This window comes from Vicugna pacos, chromosome 21 (genome assembly GCF_048564905.1).
Source record: "Vicugna pacos chromosome 21, VicPac4, whole genome shotgun sequence".
NCBI classification, from domain to species: Eukaryota; Metazoa; Chordata; class Mammalia; order Artiodactyla; family Camelidae; genus Vicugna; species Vicugna pacos.
The window spans coordinates 22,012,439-22,039,542 of record NC_133007.1 but is presented as its reverse complement, the minus strand read 5'-3'; the positions used below and the strand labels follow the sequence as shown (position 1 = coordinate 22,039,542).

The 27,104-nt window shown below is 50.0% G+C and overlaps 2 protein-coding genes across 3 annotated transcripts in view; both read left to right on the top strand.

The window, feature by feature from the left end:
• Positions 1-11,918, top strand: part of ATP1A4 (ATPase Na+/K+ transporting subunit alpha 4) — a 28,682-nt gene extending 16,764 nt beyond the window's left edge. For both annotated transcript variants that reach the window (XM_006215646.4, XM_072946281.1), the window contains 10 exons: positions 1,110-1,246; positions 1,618-1,768; positions 2,071-2,239; positions 3,965-4,119; positions 4,276-4,399; positions 5,673-5,818; positions 8,684-8,814; positions 8,914-9,015; positions 11,257-11,348; positions 11,611-11,918. In XM_006215646.4, the coding sequence (XP_006215708.1) occupies positions 1,110-1,246; positions 1,618-1,768; positions 2,071-2,239; positions 3,965-4,119; positions 4,276-4,399; positions 5,673-5,818; positions 8,684-8,814; positions 8,914-9,015; positions 11,257-11,348; positions 11,611-11,639 (1,236 nt within the window). In that variant the 3' untranslated portion in view covers positions 11,640-11,918. The remainder of the gene's footprint in view (positions 1-1,109; positions 1,247-1,617; positions 1,769-2,070; positions 2,240-3,964; positions 4,120-4,275; positions 4,400-5,672; positions 5,819-8,683; positions 8,815-8,913; positions 9,016-11,256; positions 11,349-11,610) is intronic.
• A 3,645-nt stretch (positions 11,919-15,563) lies between these two features.
• CASQ1 (calsequestrin 1) lies at positions 15,564-24,391 on the top strand. Its single transcript, XM_006215647.4, has 11 exons — positions 15,564-16,018; positions 17,803-17,887; positions 18,654-18,754; positions 18,957-19,068; positions 19,412-19,485; positions 19,809-19,939; positions 20,826-20,871; positions 21,302-21,356; positions 21,585-21,685; positions 22,440-22,514; positions 23,744-24,391. The coding sequence occupies exons 1-11, from the start codon at positions 15,740-15,742 to the stop codon at positions 23,885-23,887; spliced, it is 1,203 nt and encodes a 400-aa protein (XP_006215709.1). The 5' UTR covers positions 15,564-15,739; the 3' UTR covers positions 23,888-24,391.
• The last annotated feature ends 2,713 nt before the right edge of the window (positions 24,392-27,104 follow it).

Below are 27,104 nucleotides of genomic sequence, written 5' to 3'. Positions count from 1 at the left end.
AGTTACCCTGTGCCCTACAGGCCAGGCTTGGTGAGGATCCAATGCCCCACAACTGAGCCAGGGTGCTTGAAATGAGTGCTGTGGGTAACTGCTCACAGTGCAACTTTCCTGAGCGTCCGGCAGCCACAGCTTAGTTAGCACGTCGCCGCCTTCTTCCAGTAAGCCCGGGGTGCCAGTGTGGAATGAGGAAGGCTCCTGGGAAAACTCCTTCCAGGCCTATTTCCATGCTCTGAAAGTACACAGACTGACCTTTCCCGGACCTCTGCTCTAGGTTCAGTCACAGACAGTTCCCTTCTTCCTCCCACCAGAGCCTGAGAAATTATGTGCTTGGAGGGCACTTGGGAACCATGGGCAGTGGTTCCCAGGAAGCAATCATTCCTTCATTCTATAATTGTTTGTTGATGGATTATAGTGGCTAGGAATTATGCTAGGGCAGGAAACTTAACAAGGAATCACAGGCATGCCTCCACTCACAGACTTCCCAGTCCAAGACGGGAGAGAGACAGGCAATCCATCACACACAGAGATGTGAGGAGCGCTGAAGGAACAGAAGGCTAGAAAAGCCGGAGCATGGGCACCTGATCTTTGGGGAGGAATGGGACAGGACCAGGGCTGGCCCCAGGAATCCAGAAAAGGGCTGGAACCCAGGGGCATGAGGAGGCAGTGGGAAGAAGGGAGGTAGGACAAGGACTGGAACACACTTGGGCCCAGATGAAGTTTTGCTAAGCAGATGGATTATTCCGGGCGTCCCTTCATTACCACTGTTCTATGGGTAGGTGTTTCTGTCTTTGAGCTTAAAGAGGCAGAATAGCTTCTGGAGCAATTAAATGAAATTCTGAATATAGTAATACACCCCCATCCCTGATTTATTCCTGGGAAAATAGAACCCAAATTGTCCTATGTGTTATGGTCTGATGGTCCTGACCCACTCCCAAGGGTTAAAGCCACAGTAGCAAGACTTTTGATTGGCAGCACAAGTTCTTGGGGATGAGCTGCTTAAACCCCTGTAGAATGAAAGCAGTAATCTGTCAGTTCTCAGAGAGAAAGATGAAGGACCCAGGATGTCCCTGAAGATGATTCCACTCCTTTTCCCTCCCCTCCCAACACAGGTGATTATGGTAACAGGGGATCATCCCATTACAGCCAAGGCCATTGCCAAGGGTGTGGGCATCATCTCTGAAGGCACTGAGACGGCAGAGGACATTGCTGCCCGGCTCAAGATCCCTGTCAGCCAGGTCAATGCCGGGTGAGATTCCAAAAGAACTCAGATCTGTCATTTTCCCCCTTCATCCTCAGCCTGCCCCATCCGCTAAAGTTTTCGGAGGTTCTTTCGGTAGGATGTGCAGAGTTTACTTTACTGCAAAGTAAAATATAACAGGAAAACGACCAAGCCAAATGTCAGTGGATTTTCGGAGGAAATGGGACAAAGAAAGAAGTACAGGAGAAGGGGGGGGTGCAATGTGTCAATCTGGGGACAGTGTGTGGCTGGGGACAAGTGAGGAGATGGGGTAGAAAGGAGAAACCAGGAGGTGAGAGCAAAGATGGGTTAGAGGGCACCAGCCCCCCTGGTGAATTATCAACACTCTGAACCAGGCTTTTGAGATTCTTCTCCATCAGGGATGTCAAAGCCATTGTGGTGCATGGCTCAGAACTAAAGAATATGAACTCAGAACAGCTTGATGAGATCCTCCAAAACCACACGGAGATCGTGTTTGCTCGGACTTCGCCCCAGCAGAAGCTCATCATTGTGGAGGGATGTCAGAGGCTGGTAAGGGAGGCAAAGTTGCCCTGGGGAATCTGGCGGGAACCACGTGGCATAGCCCAGCCCCAAACCAAGCACAGGAACGTGTGGGCTGGGCTAGAGGGGACTCCAGAAAGCATCCCATCGTGAACCTGGGAGACAGGCATCTGTTTGTTGAGTGTTTTGATATCTCAGGAGGAGGCAGAGCAGGAAGGGCAAGGACTACATGATTACACCAATAAACAAGGGCTGATGGAATCAAACCGATCTTTGGGACTGGTCCCGAATCTGACACAGTAACTGTTTCACTCCCTCTGTGCTTCACCCAGGGAGCCATCGTGGCGGTGACGGGTGACGGGGTGAACGACTCCCCTGCGCTGAAGAAGGCGGACATCGGCATTGCCATGGGCATCGCTGGCTCTGACGTCTCTAAGCAGGCAGCTGACATGATCCTGCTGGATGACAACTTTGCCTCCATCGTCACGGGCGTGGAAGAAGGTGAGGAAGCAGGGTGCCCAGGGTTGAGACTTGGCTCTTGGGCTCAGGTGAGAGTTGGTAACATTTTTCTCACTCTCACTCCCTTTGCCCATCATCCAACCTCCTGGACAGACTGGGAAAAATCACTGTAGGTCAAAATTTTGCAAATTAGATTCAGTTGGTGATTAGAGCATCAGTATGAGGAGCCCAGATTTTCTAGGAAAAGCAAGGTGCTGGTGTGGCGTGATATTGTTTTACTTCTCTCACAGGGTTCAAGTGGGTCTACAGTAAGTACCAGGATGTAGCCAAACCCATGAGACTGCTCCGTACTCCGCAGTCTGGAGGACTGTCTAGCAACCTATTGTCTGAATGACGCTGAGGTATCAAGATCAGTTGGAGTTTGATCTATGAACTGAATGCATGAGCCAAATCAAGCGCCCCCATTCCCAGGAACTGTACCCATTGGTGAAGAGGAGAACCCCAGAAGCCTGCCTCCCAGGCTCCCTGATTTCTGCCTGGAGTGATGTTATTAAAACCTATGACAGTCCACATAATAGTAATAGTTAACATTTTATTGAGATCCTGGTATGATCCTGACACTTTGCTCGGTATTTTACATCTACTCAATTCAGTAAACTTTTTGAGCATCAACTATGTACCAGGTATTATTCTAGATGTTGAGGATACAGCAATGGGGAATAAAACCACACATCCTTGCCCTCATGTAACTTAATTTCTAGTGGAGACAGACAGACAGTAAAGTAAACTGAACAGTGTAATAAAAGAAGACAAGTGCAGTGGGAAAAAAATAAGTAAAGCAGGGAGTGCAGGGAGGGATGAGGTTTTAAAAGGGTTGTCAAGGGAGGACTCAAGGCATCTTGCAAGGCAGGAGGAATGAAGCTCAGAGAGGTGGGGTGCCCAAGATCACGAGCTAGTTATGGAAGAAAATGGAATTGGAACCCAAGTCCAGGCTACTTCCACATGGCCTTAATCTTTTTTTTTTATTGAAGTATAATTGATTTACAATATTATATTAGTTTCTGGTGTATAGCAAAGCGATTCAGTAATATATATATATTTTTTTCTTTTTTATATTCTTTTCCATTATAGTTGTTACAAAACATTGAATACAGTCCCCTGTGCTCTGCAGTAGGACCTTGTTGTTTATTTTATATATAGTAGTGTGTATCTGCTAATCCCAAACTCCTAATTTATCCCTCGCCACTCCATTTCCCCTTTGGTAACCATAAGTTTGTTTTCTGTGTCTGTGAGTCTGCTTCTGTTTTGTAAATAAGTTCGTTTGTATCAAATTTTAGATTCCACATATAAGTGATACCATATGATATTTGCCTTTCTCTCTATGACTTACTTCACTTCGTATGATAATCTCTAGGTCCACCCATGTTGCTGCAAGTCAGCCTTCACCTTCTAATGGTTTTTGTGTTGGCCTTGTCAGACATCTCTAAGTATTAACCTGGCCGCACCCTGCTTAATTTTCAGAGGTCAGATGATAGTGGCCACAATGAACCCAAGAACAAACAGTGCACAGACATGGCATGCTAATAAATCATGGCTCTAATTAATAGTCACACAATTTAGAGACAAAACGGGCTGCTGAGGTCTGGGACCTTCAGATCCTTTCACGGATTGTGATTTTGCTTTGTAGTGGTCTCTCAGTTCAGGAGCTGGTTTGTGGGAGGTGTGAATTCTCTGTGCTTCTCACAAAAGGTTGACCATCCTCCCCAGGCCGCCTGATCTTTGACAACCTGAAGAAATCCATCGCCTACACCCTAACCAGCAACATCCCCGAGATCACCCCCTTCCTGCTCTTCATCATCCTCGGCATCCCCCTGCCTCTGGGCACTATTACCATTCTCTGCATTGACCTGGGCACTGACATGGTGAGGACCAAGCTGGGACCTGGCTTGTGGAACTCTCGTGAAACAGACTGAGGAGTAGGAAACACCTGTGTCCAGGGAGAGGGACAGAGCTCAAGTTACTTCTGGGTTTCCTTCTGAACTTTGTGTCCCCTGTCACTTCCTCCCTCCATCCTCCAGGTCCCTGCTATCTCCTTGGCTTATGAGTCAGCTGAAAGTGACATCATGAAGAGGGCTCCACGGAATCCAAAGACTGACAAGCTGGTGAACAACCGTCTCATTGGCATGGCCTATGGACAGATCGGTGCGGTCAGAGGAATGAAGGGTGAAGGGAGTGGGGATTGGCTGCACCTGCCTGGCCACTGGACCAATCTTGGCTTGGAAGTCAGGGAGATATTTTCTTAACAACAGACTGTGCTAAGCCCTGGGACACAATGAACCATTGATCTCTGATCTGCCCTTCAGAGTCCAGTCAAACTGGAGCAAACGTACATAAAACGATGGTATTTTTCCAAGTGCCAAATAATGAGTATAGATAATACACACTACAGGAGTCCAAAGCGAGAGGACTCACCAATCAGGAGGACAGTCAGAGAGGGCCTTATGGAGGAAATAGAACTTAAACTTGGTGTTGGAAGACAGGGCTTAGACTAGTAAATGGATGGTCATGTGTGGGGGACCAGAGGAGACCTGGGTGTTGAAGAGTGAGTAAGCCAGTTTGGTTGAGAACTTATTCCTGATAAAGTAGTAGTGGAAAATGAGGCTGTAGGCACAGGTAGCAATCTACACTGGAGCCAGCCTCTGAAGATGTTTGCAAGCCATTAGAGGTCTTTGTTCTTGAGTTGCTAGGTACAGTGGGGGTACAGAGAAGAGATGGGGGCAGAGGAGACCATCCCAGTATATAGAGATGGAGACACATAGAAGAAGCACAGATTTAAGAGCCATACCTATGTTTGAATCCCAATTTCATGACTTACTACCTATATGACTCTGGAAAATGACTGAATCTTTCTTGTGCTTTAGTTTTTCCACTTATGAAATGTAAATGGTTGTTCAGAATTGTTGTGAGAATCAGTGTCCATGAGGACCTAACAGTGCACAGCTCTGTAGCAGTTAGTAGGCAAACATTAGCATCAGCAATGGCCATGGTCCAGGCATGAAGGATGGAGGTTCTGACCAAGGTAGAGGCAAGGGGCCGATGGGAGAGACTTGAGGGGAGGAGAGGACTTGATAAGTGTCCTAGTTTCAGAGGAAATGGAGAGGGAGGAGTCCAGCACTCACTCAATGGAGAGAGGGAATAAATCTCCTTTAAGGTCCTTTCCAGCTTTAAAGTTATATGATTCAAAGATGACTCTGGCTTATAGCTTAGAAACACAAATGTCTGAGTTGGGAGGCAAGCCCTACAGAGATGGCGATAGCAGATCATTGGTGGCGTGAATCTTCAGCATTACAGCTCAGACACACATCAACCCTGCTAGAAGCAAGTCCCAGGCACCATCCCTTCCATGGTCTACCTTTTGAGATCCTTCTTTGAGCCAGGTTCCCCTGACCTATGACTCTATCCCTGTGACTCACAGGAATGATCCAGGCTCTGGCAGGATTCTTCACCTACTTTGTGATCCTGGCTGAGAATGGTTTTAAGCCTATTGATCTGCTGGGCATCCGCGTCAACTGGGAAAATCGACACCTTAATGACCTGGAGGACAGTTATGGACAGCAGTGGGTGAGTAGAAGAGGTAGTGCAGTAGTTACCAGTAAGAGTGAAGAAGTAACAAGGAAAAGTGGCTTTAGCAAATTTTTGAAGTGTAGGAGAATGGAGGAGCCAGGCAGACGGAGTTGATACCTCATATCCAGTCCTACAAGAACATTCTAACGTTTGTCCTCAACCTCCAGTCACATCAACAAACATTCTCTTTGTTTACAATGACTTCATTTCTGTTAATACCTACTGTCTATTGTTTGTCCTTATCTTCCTGGGTCTTTTTGGCTTTCTTGGACCTGGAAGCCTTCTTTGTCAATCAACTTCTTGGGGCTGATTTCTGTTCTTCCAGATTGTAATCATCATTGCCCCAGAAATGAGTGCTGGGTCCTCTCTTTCCTACTATGCTCCTTTTCCATGGGAGTTCAAAGAATATGATTTTAAATCTGAAAACCTATTTTCTTTGTGTATTTCTTCTCGTTGTTCTAAACTTTTTAAAGTTAGAGGATGCCTCTCTGTATTAGTCATTCCTAACACTCAGGATGAATGAGGACCAAATTGAAGCCCTCCAACCAACAGTATGTATTAAGAATTTTAGTAAGTATGCTTGTTTGTGTCTGTGAACACTCCGGTCCCGATTTCTAAGGCAGTAGGAGATGTGATGATTTTTGCTAGAATCATTGGACCATAGGATTCACATAGTCTATAGAGGACACATAGTCCATTATTATCATTGTACAAATGAAGAATCTGAGTGTGGAAAGATTTGGTGACTTGCTCAAAGTCCCACAGTGAATCCTTACAAGAGCTGGACTAGAATTCTGGACTGCCTGGCACTTTCCCACTTCACCATGGTGCCTCCAAACCAAGCTAATTGTAACTTTCTCAAAAGTATGTCAAAATGAGGGTTGTTGGAAAGTTGCCCCTCATACACAGTAGGCTTCCACTATCTGAACCTCGTAAGGCCAACAGATGTCAGTGTTCCCAGCTACCGACACTGCTCCAGGGGCCAAAGATGCCCAGAGTCCTCATCGTTGTGTACCTTGTCAACATTTCCTCAAACCTCAAGTCAAGCCTCATGTTAATTTTATATCTTGATACTATCTCCTTCCTACCAAGTTGAAGCTTAACATATGTTTATTTATAATAAGTTAAATATAATTAAAGTTAATTTGAATTAACATCAAATTGCATCAATGACGTTTTGAGGTATTGCAAAATGGGTTGAGAACAATTGCCCTGAGAAATAAACACTATGAAGGCAGGGTCTATGTCTCTTCCACTGCTGTAATCCTCAGATAGATGAGTATAGAATTGCCTATCCAGGAAGTACCCTACAAACTGCTAGATAGCTCCTCATCTTCTAAATTCCTCCAGCAGTAATTCCATTGATCACCATTCATTCATTCATTCATTCATTCATTCATTCAGCTCAAATATTTGTCAAGCATCTTCTGTGCACCAGGTACTGTTTTGGCCTTAGGGATATGGTAGTGAACAAAAATGGCCAAGTTACTGCTCTCATGGAGCTTACATTCTAGTTAGGGGCACAGGGTGGGAGGCAAGAAAGATAATAGCCAAATACGTAACATATTGGGTCAATGGATTATAAGTCTAAATGGATTCCAAGAGGTGTTGGAATTGAGGTACTAGAGCAGGTGAGACAGAAAGATCAAGATGGTGATCAGAGAGAAAAGACGTGCTTGAAATTAAAATCCAGACAAATTGTGACTACTGGAAAAGACAATGTCTGGAGTTTAACCATGGGAGCAAGCAGCCCGGGTTGGGAGTGGAGGACACCTCCCCCCACCCCACTGGAGGAGAAGGAGATCAAGATACTGTGAAACCAAGGCATGGAAAGGATAATCAACATGGATATTTAAATCTCCAAAAATGAGAACAGGAGCATTTAGAGTGACAGTGAGTCAGGAGCTAAAATTTTCAAGCGGTGATGGGAGAGACTTGGCATTGGTAGCTGGCTGCAGGGGAGGATAGTGGTGGTATGATCTGATGCACAGAAATGTGCTGATTTGTCTCATTCTAAGTCCAGCGCTTGGCTCATCAATTTCCAGCCTTTGTTTTTCTAATCATTTAGGGCTCTATATTTCCCTCCAAATACTACTTTGACCACATGCCATGAGGTTCTTTCTGTAGTATCTCATTATTGGTCAGTTCTACATGTTTTCAAATTCTTTATTCCATCAGTTATTTATAAACATGCTGTTCTATTTTTTTAAACATGGGCTCTTCCTCCAGTCTGACTTAGGCACACCGCTCCTGTGTTCCCATAGCCCACGGTGATCTCTCTCTTATAACCTACCTACTGTCAATCAGCTTTTTGACAGCTACCTACTGTGCTGACATAATGAACATATTTATCTTCCCCACTAGACTCTAAGTTCCTTTTGTGTAAAATGTGAATGAAAGAATGAATGAATGGATGAGAGAATGCCTCTCCGCTGGTACCACCCTTTGGGCATCCCTTTCTCCTCTACACGTGGATTTCCCTCTGGCCCCATCTTCCTTATCAGTTTACTCTGACCCTGCTTCCCTCTTGAAGTCCATCTTCTTCTTTTATACCACCCTTCTTAATAAGTTAGTAAATATTTATTGAGCCCTACTACCTGCCAGTCATTGAACTAAGCATGAGGAATGGGGCACAGAGATAAGGAAGGCAAGGTCTCAGTCAGGTACAGAAAACATATAAACAGCTCATAATCCAACATGAAACGTGGTAAGATAGAGGTGTGTGAAGGGCGGGAGAAATCTAAAGATGAGACCTAACTCAGCCATGGGGTCAGGGAGATGGAAGGCAGAAGGAGGAAGCTTTGGAGGCATATCTGAATCCCTTCTGACACTGACGGCTCCCCTCTGCCTGTCCTCCCCAAGACCTATGAGCAGCGGAAGGTGGTGGAGTTCACGTGCCAGACGGCCTTCTTCGTGAGCATCGTGATCGTGCAGTGGGCGGACCTCATCATCTGCAAGACCTGCCGTAACTCAGTCTTCCAGCAGGGCATGAAGTGAGCGCCCGCCCGCCCGCCCTGCACACTCACCCGCCCACGCTGCACGCCCACCTCTCCCTCCCGATTTCCAACACACCTTTAAACATTGCTTCCCAGAAACAAGATCCTAATATTTGGGCTCCTGGAGGAGACATTTCTGGCTGTTTTCCTGTCCTACACTCCAGGCATGGATGTGGCCCTGCGAATGTATCCACTCAAGTGAGTAAGGGAAGGGATGCAAGGAGGGACGTCCTTGGGCACCACGAGAGTGCATGGGAGGAGGTGTGGGCAGGGGAGTCAAGGAGGGGCGGGCTGCACTCATGTGAATGTAAAGAGAACCGCCTGTGCTCCCACAAATGCATCTTATTTGGGGAGGGACTAGGGACTGTGCCAAGTGATTGCAACACACCAGACATGCAAATTTAGGAGACTTACCAGTGCTTAACAGAGTGGCATCTCTTTTATGATAATGTGTGGTATAGCTGTTGCAGTCTACATTGCTTGGAACTGATGCAGTCATAAAAATAGCCTAATCTATGCACGGCTAATTCTGCTGTACTTATGCAAATATGTTTTAACGTGCATATATGCGAGTGGGCATACTGAAATTCTCATTGTCTGGGACCTTGTTCGGTTCAAGTCCCACGGTTTTGCTTTTTTATTTGTTTGTTTTTTACATTAGTATATGCTTGTGAACTTTTTCTGTTTAACAGTTTTAAAGAGAAAAAAACGAAACTCCCATTTCACTCCCACCCCGCCCCCACCCCAGTTGGTAGCCTTTGTTAATGATTTAGTGTGTATCCTTCCAACTGGTTTTCTGCATGTTTACACACTTCGCTCGCCTTTCTGTCTCTGGCAGTGGTTTACACAATGCTCTGTATTCTGTAGCTGCTCGGTTAATGCTTAATAAAAGACATTGGCATTGCTCTTAGATACTGACAATCCCAGGTTTGAATTTCAACTCTACTGTGTATTATTCTATGACCTTGGACAAGTCGGTAACCTTTCCAAGCCTCGGCTTCACCTACAGAGTCTCGGTGACACATACCTGGCATACTGTTCTGAGAATTACATGCAGAAATGCATATAAGCCACAGAGCACAGCACTTGGTCCTGGTGGGTGCTTGCTCATAGTAGCAGTGTTATTGCTGCTGTTAATGTCAACATATAAGTGATAGTAAATGTGGTTGAGCATTAACTGTGCTCCCAAGCACTCTGTAGTATATATATCTTGACCATAAAGCTCATCACCTAATATTATGATTATTTATTTTGTGTGTTTATCTAGTAACCTCTTTTCCCTGATCACTTGAGCTCCTAAAGATCAAAGACTATCATGCCATCATTTTTATTTCCCCAGGACCTAACACAGACACAGAGTAGACATATGATCATCACTGCTGAATGAATGGGTGACTGTATGTATGTAACTGTTTATATTGGTTGAGGGCTGTGTGTGTGTGTGTGGTGAACCATGGCCTGGGCCTGTGCTGTCCAATATGGTAGCCACCATCCTTATGCAATTAATGAGCTCTTGAAATATGGCTAGTGACACTGAGAGACTGAATTTATAACTTTTAGTTAACTGAAAGTTAAAAACTAAAGCAGTGTCAAATATTTTTCTGTTAAATACAACTTCACTGTCTTGGTTGGACCACATTTTCTTTTAACCATTGAACATTTAGTGTCTGACTTGAGATACAGTCAGTGTAAAATACTGACTGGATTTCGAGGACTCAGCATAAAAGGGTGTAAAATAACTATGTTTATCTTGATTGCATGTTGAAAGGGTAATATTTCAGATATTTAGGGTTAAATAAAATATACCATTAAAATTAATCACACCTGTTTCTTTTTCTCTTCATGTGGCTACTAGAAAATATTAAACTTCACATGTGGCTCACTGTTATATTTCTGTTGGACAGTGCTGGTCCAGGCTGGTCCAGGCCATCCCTCTACCATCCAAGGGGCAGGTGTGGTCCTGATTCAACCCCTCCCCAGAGTCCATTTTCCCGATCTATAGACGAGGTTCAGGAAGAAAAAGATTTCCCCATCTTTGCCATACAGAAGAGTATCTATATTCCCTGGCAAGATAACCCCACATGTCTAGTCTCAGACAGACCCATCCTGCTTGGACTTTGTGGGTGCAAGGCCCGGACGATCCGGAAAGCAAAGGGAGTCTCCCTCAGTGACTCCACAAAAGCCGGTAGATAGACTCCATGAACACTGCATGCACCTCTAATCTGGCATCTATCACGTTCTGTTCTCATTGGCTTTTTATGTTCCTGCCTGGGGCCCCTCTGCCCTCACTCCCCAGGCTCTGACCTCCTCAGAGGGAGGGATCAACGTCCCACACAACAAAGGAAACAACCCCTGTCCGCTGTTCTCTCTGGCCTGCTGACCCGCCTTGCTCTGGCCCCTCTGTCTCCTCTCCCACTGACCGGCGTTTGCTCTCTCCAGGATAGCTTGGTGGCTCTGTGCTACTCCCTACAGCATCCTTATCTTCATCTATGATGAAGTCAGAAAATTCATCATTCGTCATCATCCTGGCGGTGAGGCTCCCCTGCACCCTGCTCTGGGAGGTCACCAGCCTCCTGACCAGCTCTCACATCCCACCTGGCTCCTCCAGGCCCGTGACCATTCTCCCCGGCTGGCTGCCTGGCTTGTGCTGTGCCCGGACCCCACCCCCTAGTCCTTGAGCCCAGCATGGGGGCCCTGCGGTCCGCCCTCGGCCCCCCACCTCGTCCTCGCTTACCCTTCTGCCTTCTCCCTTGATGCCCTCTCCAGTTCACTCTGGTCTCTTCTCTCCCACAGGCTGGCTGGAGAGGGAGACCTACTACTAAAGTCAGCAGAGGAAGCACTTCCCATGACACGGGGTGTCCTGAGGGCTGGGTGCTGGCGGGGGCTGGGGGTAATGAGTTTGGCAAAACATCAGGGAAAGCATATTAGCTGAGGCAGAGAGATGCCAGGAGGAAGTACCCTGGATGAGAGAGTGAGGCAATTCTAGGGCTGGACTGAGGGCACCACGGGTAGGAGAGGGGAAGCCCAGCCTGTGTCTGACTGGAGTCCAGTAGGGAGGTTCAGTACCCCATCAAGACAGTAAATGTTTGCAACAGCCCTCAGCTGTCAGATGTGTCGCTTCTGATTTTTGGAAAACGGGGATCACTGGGACACCTCTCTTCTTAGATCTTCACGGTAGCCAGGCAGGGGAAGTTTTTCAGGGACCACAGTCGAGGCTGGGAGGGGATCAGAATCAAGCATCTTTGCCTCAAAGTCACTGTCCAACCAACTGGAGAGCCAGGGCAGGACAAGCCAAGCTGGATTCAGAGAAACCCAGGAGGTGAGAGAGGAGGGGGGAGCCACACCTTACAGAGGGATCACAGAGCCCACTCAGTTCCTCAGATCAACTTACAGAATCAGTTTTCGTGCTAGGAGAGGCCTTATTTCATGGATGAAGAGCTTCAGGTCCAGAGTGGTTAATGACTTGGGAGGGGTCACGTGGTGAGTGGCGGATGTGGGGCTGCAGCCCCTCCTCTGCAGGAGGGAATGGTGCTCCCTGGCCTTTCCTCCAAGTCATTAGGGCATCTCGACCGCATCCCGTCCCTGGGCTGTTTTCTCTGGTGTAGCTTTGATATAGAGGCTGGTGGGGGAGTGGGGGCTGGAGTATCACTCAGTGGTAGAGTGCGTGCTTAGGATACGCGGGGTCCTGGGTTCTATCCCCAGTACTGACCGCCATTAAAAAAAAGAGAAAGAAATAGAGCCAGAAACAATGCAGTCTGGATCCCTGTAGCTTTCACTTCGGGCAAAGCTCCCACCCCCTCGTGCCCCAGCTCCCCACGGGGTGACGGACGTGCCCAAAGCCTGGTCTCCGAGCCTGGGCCCAGCCCTGGCCGCGTCTCGGGGAGGCGAGCAGCCCCGGCAGCGCTTCTCTCCTGCCCGCTTTCGGCGGCAGCTCTCCCTTCCTCTTCGCCCACTCACTGGCTCTTGTTTCTTGAGCTAGTCCGCTGTGCCCGGTGGGTCAGCTCACTGTCAGGCTTCCTCATGAGGAGAGGGTTGGCTGTGCTGAAAAGCATACAGAGTAAGAAGGGAAAGCCAAGAAAAGCTGGGGGAAAACGCAGACTGTCACCAGAAACAAAGCACGTATGTCAAGCGACTGCACACCGCGTCTGGCGGTGGACAAAGGCCATACACCATCCATGAGTCCACACGACCAATTCGTTCTGACCGCCCCACCCCGTTTCACAGATGAGGAAACCAAGCTCTGTCTGATTCCAGAACCTACGCCCTTAACTACTTTCCAGGCTAGTCTTACAATGATGGCTGGGCCAAAAATATACAATTGCAAAATGGGAAAGAAAAACAAATAGGCTAATGATGGAGAAAGAGCCATGGATGGGTCAGGAGGATGAGAGGCCACGGGCAGCAAAGAGAAGGCCTTCGTAAGGTAGACCAACTGCTACTCCCCTGCACGGGTCCCTCCTCAGAGGTCTGTGTCCCACCTGTTCCCCTCCCTTCTCCAACGCGGGTCTCCTAGGGACAGGGCTATATCAGTCTGGGGTCCTTCTCCGGCTGCTGACGCAGCTGAACCAGACCCTGGAAGATGGAGGGGCCAGGGTATGTGTGAGTGAGGTGGGGAGGGGGAGCATGGAGGGGCCAGCTCCTCAGGTTTCAGTAGCAGGAGCTTCGGGTGTCTGGTGGGTTAAAAATACAGAGGCCCCAACTTAAGGTCATTTGATACCAGTAGCTGAGGCCCATAAAGTCTGAGAGCCTGAAGGCAGGGGCCTAGAGGGAAGGGACTGAGTAGAAAGTAGGGAGCATCAGAGAGGTGCATAGGGAGGAGGGGAGGGGCTGCAGCTGCTGCAAGGGATGTGGGAGGCTCTGGAAAGCCGGGGCAAGGAGAGGGAGCAAGACGGGATGAAGGGTCTGGTAGCCGCAGCAGAGGGGGAGGAAATGGAGCAGGACTGGGCCCCCATTTCATCCCATCTCACACCCTGGGGGTACGAAAGGTCAGATTCACAATGAAATGAGTCCAGTGCCCCGATGTCTCTGTCCCCGTGTTTCCCCTTCCCCAAGAGCGCAGCCAAAGTGAGAAGTCGGGGCTGGATGTCATCTGGGTCATGTACATCTGGGCGGGTCTGCCCGTCTCTCCTGCTGTCTTTGCTCTGGTCGTGGGGCTGTGGGCATGTTAGTCACTCTCCTGTGAGACCAGGAGATGGGCTGAGGTCTTCTCAGCTCCAACATGCCCCGCTTAGGCTAGCTCTGGCCTCTCCTGCTCCAGTGACAGCTGTCTCTCTTGGACCCACTCCTGCCACGTTCTTGAGATTTTCCCTGGCCTTCCTTGCTGAGCTGTGTAAGGTCTGCCCCACTGGAGTGTGAACAAGTTATTCCTCTAACATAACTTCATGGTACAAAATACACACTTGTCCCTTCGGCATCGGAGACACCTCAGGGCGAGGATGGGGGCTTCTGACTTTGATCTAGGTCTCCCTCGTGCCTGTGCTTATGGGTGCATGGCAGGAGCCCGGAGGACCATGAAGAGGGTCCTTCCTTCAAGGTACCCAGAGCTGAACTCAAGCACTCCGCCCTCAGCCCCAAGCTGGGATCCGGGAAGTTAGAGCCCCCCACCACCGCAACTCTGTATTGGTTCTCAGTGCACAGAATTAATCAACACCCTTGGCTCAGGGCACAGGGCCCACCTCTTCATGTTTTCCAAATGTTAATTTTTTCCCTTACTGTTTAATACCTGGTCCTTTCGGTCTTGTCAGAGATGCAGGAATGAACAGTCGTTCTTCGCTCTCCTTGGAGTCATTCAGTCTGAGGAATCCTCCCTTTCCCACTGTGCCCTAGAGAACCAGCCCCGTGGGATCAGAGGAGAGAGGACAGCAGGACATGGCAGCCGAATAACTTTCTCCCTCCCGTCTGGGGCTTGTGGGCAGAGACGCCCCAGATCCGCATCTCTAAGGATGGATGTGGGCCAGCGCTCCACGCCCCACGCCCCGTCCTTCCCCTGCATTCTCCAGTTAGGAGTGTTAAGTGAAGCAAAGGAAACAGGCTGGAGCTGAGCCAGGGCACCAGTCCTGGACGCGGCTCCATCTTTTATTCAGAGAATGACCTCATCCTTGGTCCTGGTTCTTTAAAGCCAAGTGCAGGGGGTCTCCTTCCTGCGGCCTGGATTGCATTTGTACTGCCCTCCTTCCTCCCCAGGATCAAAGAAACAAACAGGCCTGACCCAGGGGAGAGTCCCAGGTTTTAGAACTTAGAGTCAGTACTGCATTTGTCCCCCTTTTGTCCTTTATTACGAATGTAACCCCTGACCCAGAATGCCTCCTCCTCTCCAGCCCCATTTCCCTCTTTCTGAGTACCCTTGGCCCCCTTCAGCTATCCCCAATTACTCCAAACTTCCCCTCCCCCAACCAGCTTCACTTACCTCCGACTCATCTGGTCTTATTTTTAGCTCCAGCTTTTTCCTTTCTTAATATGGCGATGAGCTCTTAGGCCGGCGTGGGGACAGGGGCTGAGGAGCCCTGGACATTGGGGAAGGGGGAGGGGAAGGAGGCTCTGGGAGCCTGGACGAGAGGTATTGGAGGTAGGAGGTCCCGGCCCTCATGGAGCCGTCCTGGCCTCAGAAGGTTATCCATCTCTCCTGCCAAACCCGGAGACATATTTAGACAGGACCAGGTGGGGGCAGAGGGGTGCCAACCTCAGGGGCAGCTCCGATTCCCTCCCCGCCCCCTGCTCCTATTCCTCCTCCTGACCCTTTTTCTCTTGGCTCTGTCGGCAGTTTCTCCAGGACCCAGCAGCGTCCTCTGTCCACTGCTCTGGGCCGTTCCCCACCCCACCCCCACTGTGAGCCCCTAACTCAGGACTCGGGACCCAGGGGCCCCTCCTTACCCCAGCTAACCTCTTCTGGACCAGGAGAGCCGACCCAGATCCCACTACCTCCATGCGCGCTGCAGACAGGATGGGGGCCAGAGCTGTGCCGGGCCTGCGGCTGGCACTGCTGCTACTGCTGGTGCTAGGGACCCCCAAGTCAGGGGTGCAGGGGGAGGAAGGGCTGGACTTCCCCGAGTATGATGGTGTGGACCGTGTGGTCAATGTCAACGCAAAGAACTACAAGAATGTGTTCAAGAAGTATGAGGTGCTGGCGCTGCTCTACCACGAGCACCCCGAGGACGACAAGGCCTCGCAGAGACAATTTGAGTTGGAGGAGCTGATCCTGGAGGTGAGTGGTGGGGTCTGCAGGCCTGCAGAGCGCACCAAGCCCCTCTCTGAGCCCCGCATCCCACAACTCCAAGTAGATCTTCGAGGGTGGGATCCGGGGGCGAGGGGCAGTGCAGCAGGACTCTGTCCTGACCAACAGGACGAAAGTGGCATGTGATCTTAGCCGAAAGAGAAACAGAGATTCAGGAAACCAAAAGTACCACCGAAGTCAGGCAGTTTTAGGAGGGAAGGGGCACTGCAGGGGGAATTCTCCTCCGTGCTGTAGGAGCCTAGTCTTGTGAGGTTTGGCTAAGACCAGGGTGACCTTGGGAGGAGGGCAAAAAGGAAAAAGTTTCTTTGGGGGAAGGGGAAGACTGCAGTGCACCCTCAAATCTACTTTCCTAGCCAGAAAGTGCCATCTCGCTATACACCTCAGGGGCTCCCCAAAGAGATCCAAACATTATAAATTTAAATGTCGCTGACATTTTATTTGTGCGTCATTTATTTAACGGCTGAAGGTTTACTAGAGACCACCGTGCCGCCCATTGGCTTCTAAGTCCCCTCTCTCCACCCACTCATGTCCCCATTTGCCCCTATTGGATCAAGCTGGGGGCCCTGATTGGAAGATTCTTGTGTTTGGAGGAGGCTTCACAATGCTGTCCCTAACTTGTCTTTGTGGGAAGATTCTCCTCAGCCCCAAGCTGACCTCGGGTACGGAGAAGAGAGAGCCTATTGTTACAAGAGAAAAAGCCTGTGTTTTACGATGATTGGGAGACATGGCCACACACCCCTCCAGGAGCCGGGCTGTGTTGGAGTCTCCTTGTCCATGTTTCTGCAGCCCCTTCACTAGCTTGGCAGTACAGATAGGCCCCGGCTTGCCCAGAGCTTGGAATATTTCAGGGCAAGACACCAGGGCTGCAGGCTCTCGTTACTGTGTGCCCCTGTGGGTGCTGGAACCTGCCGTCTGATTAATGAGCTGAGTATTTTTATCCTGAGTGCTCAGCATCCCCGGCCATCCACCTGCCAGCCGCCTCCCAGCCCTGTCCTCCTGAGAATCCGGGCACCCGATTCTGTGTTTGGTGGGGTAAAGCTGCAGACGGTGCCCAAGGCAGAGTGCATCAGGGTGCAGAGCCCGGCGGATGGGGGCAGGGACCTAGGGTGGGACTATCCATATTCTGAGGACAGGCTGAAGTAGACAGTACAAGGGACAGTCCCGCCTGATTGAGGAGAGCCCAGCCTACTTCACCTCTAGTCTCTCTTGTCAGTCTCTCTGCCTCTGAGAGTGACCAGTGGAGGCCACAGTGACCTCTACTTTCTGCTCTCTGGCGTTCCCCACACCTCAGCCACATGACCAGACCCCACCGCCACCCTCCTGCCCTGGCAAAATTCTTGTCACTGAGAGTCACTCAGAAGCAGCTCAGGGTTGGCTAATGTCACCCCCACAATGAGTGTGGTCTTTGATCAGCATAGACAACAGGGCTCAGCTCTGAAGGAGGGAAGGGCCGCAGTCACTCTGCAGCCAGATCCCACCGCATCGCTAAGGAACTCTGAAGTACATACATGCCATCTTAAAGTTCAACATAATAAGCACACTGTAAATGCATTATACAGGTTCAGAGATTAAAACTGAACTGAAGACCAAAAGGGTGGGGTTGTAGGAAAAGTGGAGCTATCCTGGGTCCTAGCGCAGTGTCAATGTCAGCTCATATTCCCTGCATCCCAATGACCCAACTGGAAAGCATGAGATGAGGAACAGTGGTTACTAAGAATTCCAGGGCCTGATTTTAACCCTAACTCTCCTTTCAGTTAGCAGCTCAAGTCCTAGAAGACAAAGGTGTTGGCTTTGGGATGGTGGACTCTGAGAAGGACGCGGCTGTAGCCAAGAAACTAGGTAAGGGAGGGGTGAGAGGAGCAGGGAGGTGAAGGTGGCTGGTGAGAAAACATTGACATTTGAAGGCTTATGACTGAACCCTATTGAAGGAAAGGGGTCCCAGCCTCTCCTTTTTACTTATAGAGGCCCACGCTCAAATCCAAGAAAGAGCTGGAGGTGGACTTCTTTATACCTACCTACGAAACAGGGCTAGGTGCTGGAGGAAAGAGGGAATCAGGGAGCACAGGTGGGGCTGGAGAGGCCTCTGCAAATTCCTCTTCCAACCCCTCCCCCTCCAGAGCTGTGGCCAGGTGTTACAGCACTAGCCACCAGGGGGCAGCACAGACCTGAGACTGGACTCGGATGTGGGTGGGGGAGGGGTGGTCAGTAATGAAGTCATCTGGCCAGCAATAGCAGCAGGTTAGAGGGCTGGACTGGAAATCAGTAACTAGAGTCCTCAGAGGAGGTAATAGGGGTAGCGGTTTCTAGTTATGGCAGACAGAGAAAGGGAGAAAGCTTGCTAGTCTGTATCTCCCTATGTCCTCCCCTAGAATCCCACCCAATCTGAGCTTCTCCTTGGAGAGCTCCTGGCGCCAGCCACCTGGGCTAAATCCAGGGGTATAGACACCTGGGACATAGGGGCTAAGAGGCAGTGGAGGTGAGCGGGGCCGGGGAGGTGAAGGAGGTGGGGTCCAGCGGGATTACGGAATGGGCTGCTGCCCTGGATTTGGACCCTTGGATCTGTGGGGAGGTTGGAATCATGGCATGCCTTTGGCTCACTCCCTAGGACTAACTGAAGAGGACAGCATTTATGTATTCAAGGGAGATGAAGTCATTGAGTATGATGGCGAGTTTTCTGCTGACACCCTGGTGGAGTTTATGCTTGATGTGAGGATTCCCCTGGACCTAATGGCCTTGCTTTAAGACCTCATGTCCATCTGACCAACTCCAGCCTCACACACATACACACACACAGGCAACAGAGAGTCCATCCCTCCCATTCCTCAGCCCTCTTCCCTGATCCCTCTCCCTGCCTCTACCACTGAGGACAGAAACTCACTCCCTTCCTTCAATGTCCTTGCTCTTCCAGGTCCTAGAGGATCCTGTGGAACTGATTGATGGGGAACGAGAGCTGCAGGCATTTGAGAATATCGAAGATGAGATCAAACTCATTGGCTACTTCAAGAGCAAAGACTCAGAGCGTGGGTGAACCCTAGACTCCACTCTTCCCCTCCCTGGGTCCCCCAGTCTACCTGTCTTCCTAGCTCCCCCCTTTGCCCACTGGCTCCGCACTCCTGCTCCGCGACCCTCTTGCCATGGTCGCTCCATCAACTGCCCTGATCTCCCTGCACTCTGTGGGTTTCCCAGACAGGCACATTCAGGATTCTCCCTTCCCCCCACCTTATTTAACCACACTCAGAGGACTAGAAGGGGTGGTCTTAGAGTGATCCCCACCTGCCAGAGAATTGGGGAGAGACTGTTGAGGGGCTGATTCCCTGGCAGACCCTGCCTTCCCTGGAGACTGACTCTGCCTTCCCCCCTCAGATTACAAAGCCTACGAGGATGCAGCGGAGGAGTTTCATCCCTACATCCCCTTCTTCGCCACCTTCGACAGCAAGGTTCTCCTCCCTGCGGCTGTACTGGGTCTCCCTCACTCCCCTCAGCTGCCCTAACGGACCCCTCTCCCAGAATCGATGGGGAAACCCGTCCCTCCCTACTCACCAACACTCCCCACCCCTACCCCACCCCACAGATTTTAGATTATGTAACTTACCCCTCGCATGTTCTACCAAAGCCCAGAGAAGTTAAGACACTTGTCCAGTGTCACAATGGCAGTGACAAGGACCAGGCTGTCTAACTCCCTGCCTGATATCTGCTCCCCCATAATACTGCTTCTTGCCATGACCCCATGTCCCCTGCTCCACTTTGCCTCCCCAAAAAGGTGGCAAAGAAGCTGACCCTGAAGCTAAATGAGATCGATTTCTACGAGGCCTTCATGGAAGAGCCTGTGACCATCCCAGACAAGCCCAACAGCGAAGAGGAGATCGTCAACTTCGTGGAGGAGCACAGAAGGTGGGGAGCACGGGCAATGCTCTGAGCAGGGAAGGCTCCTCCCCAGGCCAGTACACACGTCTGTGAGATTAGCTGGGGGACCCTCAGCCAACCAGGAGGCTGGTCTCCCCTGGAGATGAATACACTTCTGGGTACCAGTGTGCACGGATACACTGGCCATTTTGCACAATATTTTGCAACCCAGCCCTTAGCCGGGAGCTTTACACACAGAAGGTGCTCCATAAATGTGTACAGTTTATTGTGATGTTGGTTGGTTAGAGGGCGTGCTGCTGGTATTTAGTGGGTAGGGGCCAGGGATGCTGCTAAGTACCCCACAGGTCACAGGACAGCCTTCCCACAACAAAGAATTATCTGGCTCCAAATGTCCCCAGTGCTGAGGTTGAGAAACCCTGCCCTACCCGCACACGAAGTTCTCTTCCTTCCCGAGACTCTACAACTGGAAATACCCACTCATCAGTGTAAACACTACTTACTCCACTCTCTCCCACTCGATTATGGTTCCCTTCATCGGGGCAGGAACATGTTTGCCTTGTTCAACTCTGTCTACACAGCACCTGGCACGGTGTTTAGAACATCTCCGACACTCGATTTTATTGAATGAATGAGTGAGTGAGTGAATGAATGAACACCCAGATGTTCAGTTCTTCCTCCCAAAAGTCTCTCTTCCAGTCCCCTTGCCCACCCTCCACTCTCCCACCTCCTTTAACCATGCAGTGAACTGGGCCTGGTGCCCAGAGCTTAGACTTTGCCAGATGGCTTTGTTCCAGGCTACAAGCTAGCTGTCTGTGCCCTAGGCATGACCCTGTGGCAGCCTCTGCTGCGGGGACCCTTTGGAGGGAAGGGTGTCCTTCTCACCCACTGAGCAGTGACTTTCTGTCTCTTCTAGATCAACCCTGAGGAAGCTGAAGCCTGAGAGTATGTATGAGACCTGGGTGAGTCCCCCTGGATGGAGCTGGGCCCTCAGGGGAGCATAAGTGACTGAAGACACCAGCCCTAGAAACATCCAGCCCTGCTGCACCTTGTGTCTAGCTTGTAGGAAAAGCAGGGCACCAGCAAAGGCTGAGGGTTTCTGTTCTGAAGAATGCGACAGGAGTTAGGAGACACATATGAGTTGATAAAGATGACAAGCGGGGAGCCTCAAGCTCTGGGGCTGAAGGGTTTGTCAAAGGAGGGGTGGGGGCCCTAGAGTGGAAGGGAACAGTGTACTTGGAAAAGGGTCACCACCACAAGAATATACCCGATCCAGAAGCTGGGTTTCCACAAAATCTAGGTCCAAGGAAGATGGGGGTGGGGTCCTGTTCTGGGCTCCCTAGCTTCAGGGAGTGTCGCTAAGGTCTCCCCTCCACCTCCCACCCCCTACAGGAGGACGATCTCGATGGAATCCATATTGTGGCCTTTGCAGAGGAAGCCGATCCTGGTGAGGGAGGAACACTGGGTTGGACCTGGGGGCGGGGGCTTTGGTGAGAGAGGCAGACAGGGTGCTGGTCAGAGCGTGGGCTTTTGACACATGAAGTGTGTCTTTTAGAGCATAGTTTGCAAGCAGCCTGCGGAGAGGCCTGTGGAGTTGTGGGAGGCAGGGAAAGAGAACTAGACTCCTGTTTCCTGTATGCCCCATCTCACACTGATCACTTGTGTTCCCTCCAAGATGGCTATGAGTTCTTAGAGACCCTCAAGTCTGTGGCCCGAGATAACACTGATAACCCTGATCTTAGCATCATCTGGATTGACCCTGATGACTTCCCCCTGGTAAGAGACATCACTCAGGCACTGCTGTCCAAGCAGGGTCTCGGACTGTGGCACTTCCTGAGGGGAGCTTGTGTCTGAGTTCCTATCCCATCTCCAAGCAGGAAGACCCTGTTGCATGCTCAAGAGCATGGTGGGGCATGGAGGGCGCCCTGAGAAAGGGGAAATGGGAGCGGGGAGTGTGGGAACGACACGATTTCCAGAGCAGAGGCTGGGCAGGCAGCTCACGTGCCTAGGGCTGGCTCCTTCTAAAGAAATCCAGAGTTTTGGGGAACAGAAGGGCACATTAACTCTGCACATGGGTGTACACAATCGCGGAATCAAAGCACAGAGATTCCACATCTCAGGGCATGGATTTTGTTTCCCAGCTGAGTCACCAACAACTAACACTGATGAAAGGGGAACTAGATGAACAAGCCGAAATTACAGAGATTGGAAATTACGGAGTATAACTATCTTAGTTAAGAGATGCAGGAACTGAGGGCCAGGGAGAAGTGACTTGCCCAAGGTCACAAGTTCAATCAGCAGCAGATCCAGGACCAGAACGGGGTTTCCTCTGTAGCTTTCCTCAGAAAAGAGGGCCCAATGCCCCCAGCTGAACCTCCTGAAACTTTTGTTTTGGGATATCTACCCTCTAATTACTTATTTCCACCCATCCCCTTCAGGCCCTATAGTTGGACCCATCTGCCACCCACCATGGGTTCCAAGGGTCCTCCCCATATCCTCCACTAAGTTGCCATATGTGGTCTCTCTACAGCTGGTTCCTTACTGGGAGAAGACGTTTGACATCGACCTGTCAGCCCCACAAATAGGGGTCGTCAATGTTACTGATGTGAGTTTCCTTCCCTCATCTCTGTTTGACCAGCAACTCTGCTTCCCAGCATAGCTAGCTCTCTGCTCTAAGGAGGAATTGAGCCTGTCACACAGGAATCAGACACACCCAGTCTAATGGCTGGGTAGAGGGAGAGATTCCTGCCCTGAACACACCCCTGTCTCTACTTGTTGCAATCAGCTGCTCATCCTTCAAGGCCCAGTTCAAATCTTCCCTTCTCCATGAAGTCTTTCCAGATCTCACATTTGGAATCATTCCCTCCTTGGCACTCCCAGAGCCCATTTGTCATTGAGAACATGACTTTTATATAGTTATTTATGTATCATGTCTGTCTCTTCCAGTAGACTTTGAACTTCTTGAGGGCAGAAATCTTCTCATTCACATGTAGCAGATGCTTCAGAAACATTTGCTGAGTTGAATTGAATAAGTCACAGTCTGCTTTCATATAATTCTCAGTCTAACTGGGGAGGTAGGCAGGTATTCTGTTAAGTACCAGGCCAGATCTGATGAACTCTATAATAGAGATACAAGTAAAATGCCGGGAAAGCACAGAAACCACAGTAATTTCTGCTTGAGAATCAGAGAGGGTTTAAAAGGTGTAACATTTAAAAAGTGGAGATTGTTGTAAATCAATTGGACCTCAAGGAAAGAAATAAATTTAAAAATTATTTAATCAAATAAAAAGATAAAGTGGAGATTGTCCTGTGTACAGGAGTTTTACAAGTGAAAATCATAAGAAGTTATTTCCAAACTGACGGAAAAGTTAATACAAAAGGTCAAAAAGTAGGAAAATGATTATCAGGTTTGGGGAAAGGCAGGTAGTTTTTTATGGCTTAAGGGTCTAGAGAGCTCTGAGGATGGTGCTGGAAAAGCAGATTTTGTAAAGTCTTGAATGTTAAAGAGTTGCTGACTTCATTCTCTGGGCCATGAAGAGTTCCAGTGGTTTTGCATCAAGGGCATGATTGGTCTGTTTTAGGAAGTTCAGCATGGCAAGGGCTTGTAATAACGAAAGGAAAGGAGAAAGTGTATTTGCTGATCCAGCCATTCTTTCTGACCATTGTCACTATTCTGACCTAGACCTTTACCTGAACAGCTTCCCTTTCCACTGACAGATGAAGAGAAGGGACAGAAGAGGCAGGGAAGGATGTGCAGAGTCCAGTGAGTGGGAGGGCAGGTCTAAAGACCTGAATCAGGCTTAGCTCTGGTCCCCTCCCTGTGCCGTGTCCTAGGCGGACAGCATATGGATGGAGATGGATGACGAAGAGGACCTGCCTTCTACCGAGGAGCTGGAGGACTGGCTGGAGGATGTGCTCGAGGGTGAAATCAACACAGAGGATGATGATGACGATGATGACGATGACGATGATGACTAGCTGCTGTAACAGCTATCTCCCAGCTCCAGCTGCTCTCGTCATGCTCCCTTCTGCCTTCCCTGTCCTTCCCTGAGCTCCTCCAGGGACACTAGGTCATTCTCTGCCATGGCGCCCACTGGGGTCTGCATGTTGGGTGCTGAGATCCTGATCCTCCTCACCTGATAAGGAAAGGAGCTGCTTTTCACACACCAGCCCAGCTATCTCATCTGACTTCTGTTTCCTCTCCCACAAAGTCCCTGTATCTATTATTTGTTTCTTCCATCACTCCCTACACGCTTTCTTGTGACTTCCCTCTTGCCATATCTATAGGCTCCCATCTCTCTTCTGCTCCCTCCACCTAAACATACTCTTCCCTTACTCTCCCAAATCCTATATCCTTCTGACTTTCCTATCCCTGGCCAGGAGGACAGGAGGGTACTGTGTTTCGGGCTGTATCTCAGCAATCTCTTGTTAATGTATTTGGGTCAAATGAGAGACCTCAATAAAGGAACTGGGGCAGCATGAGCAAGTGTTCTGCTGGTGAGGTCTCACCCCTATGGTAGGAGGGAGGCAGCCAGAGGATGGGGGATTTAGGTGTGGGTGCCTAGTTAGGGGCCTGTGATCAGAGGGGGATGGGGCTTCTCCCTCTGGGCAGTGATCCCAGAGAAGCTTGGGCTATTTATCTGCTGCAAGTCAACAAGCCTTTTCTGAACACATGGTGTTTGTCCAGCACCGCTATTAGGCTCTGGGAGAACAGAGAGTGCCGGGCCTGTCCCTGCTCTGGAGCTGATTAGCCTTCCTGGGAAGTCAAGACAAGCACACGAAACAATTGAAGAAAAATATAAAGCAATATGTAATTAAGTGATTATGTGCTGCTTGATAGCACCCTCCCTGAAGCTCTTATTTGAATGTCAAGACTGAGCCCAAATAACACTTCCTCGGTGAGGCCTTGCCAGAGGTGGCCCCTCCTGCAGTTTCCTCCTTTGGGGTCCCACTGCACTCTCTCTGGGACGCCTCTACTCCAGCACTCGGTGCAGTCTAGCCTGGCTCTTCATTGACATGTCTGTCTTGCCCAGTGAGTGAGCCCCTTGAAGGCAGAACCCCAGGCTTTTACTCTGTGTCTACAGGGCCTGGCACACAAAAAACAGTCCCTAATAAATGTTTGTTAATAGAAGGAACAAGTAAATAGAATGGCCTCAGAAGAGAGAGATGAGGGTGGGCTCTGATGGTTTCATAAAGGAAGTGAGCATTTTCTACGCCTTACATGAAGAGTGGGATTTGACTGGGGCAAAGGAGTTGGGGAGGGGACATTTCAAGCGCTGAAAACATCAAAAGCGCTGGCAGAAAGTGTGTACCATGCTGGAGGCATGGAAGAGACCAAAGAGACAGAAGAAGTTCAAGTGGTGGCTGTAGGTTGAGTGGAGAATGGGGCTAGGTTGTAGAGCAGTTAGAAGTAAATCCTGTGAGCTGGGGAGGAAGGGCAAAACTGAATCTGGCAGTGATGAGCAGGATGGATAGAGGGAAAGAAGATGGTGGAGATAGCAGAGGTGGGAGTCCAACCCTTACAATCAGACTGTTACAATAATCGGGGTGGAGCTGGGAGAACAGGGACCCGAGTGGTGGTCATGGGAACGCAGAGCAGATGCTGAGTTTTGTGCAGTGGGGATCCCCTAGACCTGGGGCCCACTGGTGCTCCTGGCAGGACGGTCCACATTCTCTCCAGCACAGGCCCAGGATGGGCTACGTGTGAAGGAATCAGGAGGTGGGGTGGGGGAACCAAGCAACTGCACTGGCCTATAACTAACTGATGTTGGTTTTCATGGATCAGGTATATAGGTGTCGCTGGGTGACTGAGAGGATCTCTGAGTATGGAAGAATGAGACCTGAGGTGAGAGGAATTTTCATCCTTCACAGACACCTGGAGAATGTGGCAGGAGTGTAGAGAGGAAACCATGTATTCACCCCACCTGTGCTCACTTAATAAATGTTTAACACATAGTATGGGCACTGGGCCAGTACAGTCACGTTATGGGACGTACTCTCTAGCACAGGTCAGTGGGAGGCCCCAGATTAAATAATGGCTCCCATGTTTGAAGCACACACCTGTGCCGGTCATTAGACCTAAAGTTTCTGAATCTCAGAAGAACCCTGTGAGACAGGCATCGGTGTCCCCATCTTACTGGTGAGGACACTGAGGCTCAGAGGCATAACCTGCCCAAGAAAGGAGCAGGGCCAGCATGAAGCCCAAGTCCCTGTACCTGCTTGCCTCTGCAAGACTGGACCTTTCACTGACTGCAGGCAAGCCGTTTAGCTCCACTGAATCTCAAGGATGGGTCAACACAATCAGTTTTGACCTTACAACACAGAACAAGTGAGATAATAATACGCAAAGGCAAATTATGAGGGTGTGTTGGTCTCAAAGGTACAGTGACAGGGCACACTGGAGGAGAGGGTGGTGAAGGCAAGGAGAAAGGCCGTGAATGCCACAGCAGCAGAACCTCTTTTAGGGACAGAATAGACTCAAGAAAGGAGGGCTCACCTGAGGCTTCCTGAGGGGTCTCTGCCAGGCTGCACCTGGCGGGAAGCCAGGCTGCTCCCGGAAGTGGCACAGACACTGATGGGGCTCAGCCCTCTCTCCCCAGGCCGGGCTTTGCCGGAGCTGAGGGGAGACCCCTTAGGCTAGAGAGAAAAGCAGATGTTTTCCGACCTCTTCCTTTCCTCTTTCAGTCTGGCTGAGAGTCTAGGGGAGGAAAGTCCCTGGGGTGGAGGGGAAGTGAGAGCTGCCATGCTGGGCCTGGCCAGGGGGCAGAGCTAAGAGACAGAGCTGAGTGTGGCTTTGCAAGTTGTCTATATTTGCATGCTGAGTTGCTACTGCTCTTTTTCTCCCCAGGAAATAAAATTACATCATGGTGGGGGGAAGGCAGGAGGGGGTATATTTGGGAAAGGTGAGAGGAACACAAAGAGCCGGCTGGCATCACCCTGGAGAGAGATCTGTGGTTCCAGGGCAGATGAAAGAAGCCCCCTTGTTGTTTCTTGCCCCCGCCCCTTCCTCCACTCCCACCTTTCAAGGTGGATAAATCTGAGCGGTCATTTACTACGGCTCCCCTGAGCCATAAGGAGAAGAAAAGGATTTTTCCAAATACCGAGTCTGGCAGCTAAGAGGATCCAGAGGCCAAAGGCCTTCCAAACCCCTAAGCCCTAACTACTCTTTGCCTCCCAGGGTCCCAGACCCTGTGGT

What these genes read in the sequence shown, in the direction of transcription:
- CASQ1 (XM_006215647.4), top strand. Translation starts at nt 15,740, where the DNA reads ATGCGCGCTGCAGACAGGATGGGGGCCAGAGCTGTGCCGGGCCTGCGG. An exon ending in AGAGTATGTATGAGACCTGG is followed by an intron (nt 20,872 to 21,301) that starts GTGAGTCCCCCT and finishes CACCCCCTACAG; the next exon opens with GAGGACGATCTCGATGGAAT. An exon ending in GGGTCGTCAATGTTACTGAT is followed by an intron (nt 22,515 to 23,743) that starts GTGAGTTTCCTT and finishes GCCGTGTCCTAG; the next exon opens with GCGGACAGCATATGGATGGA.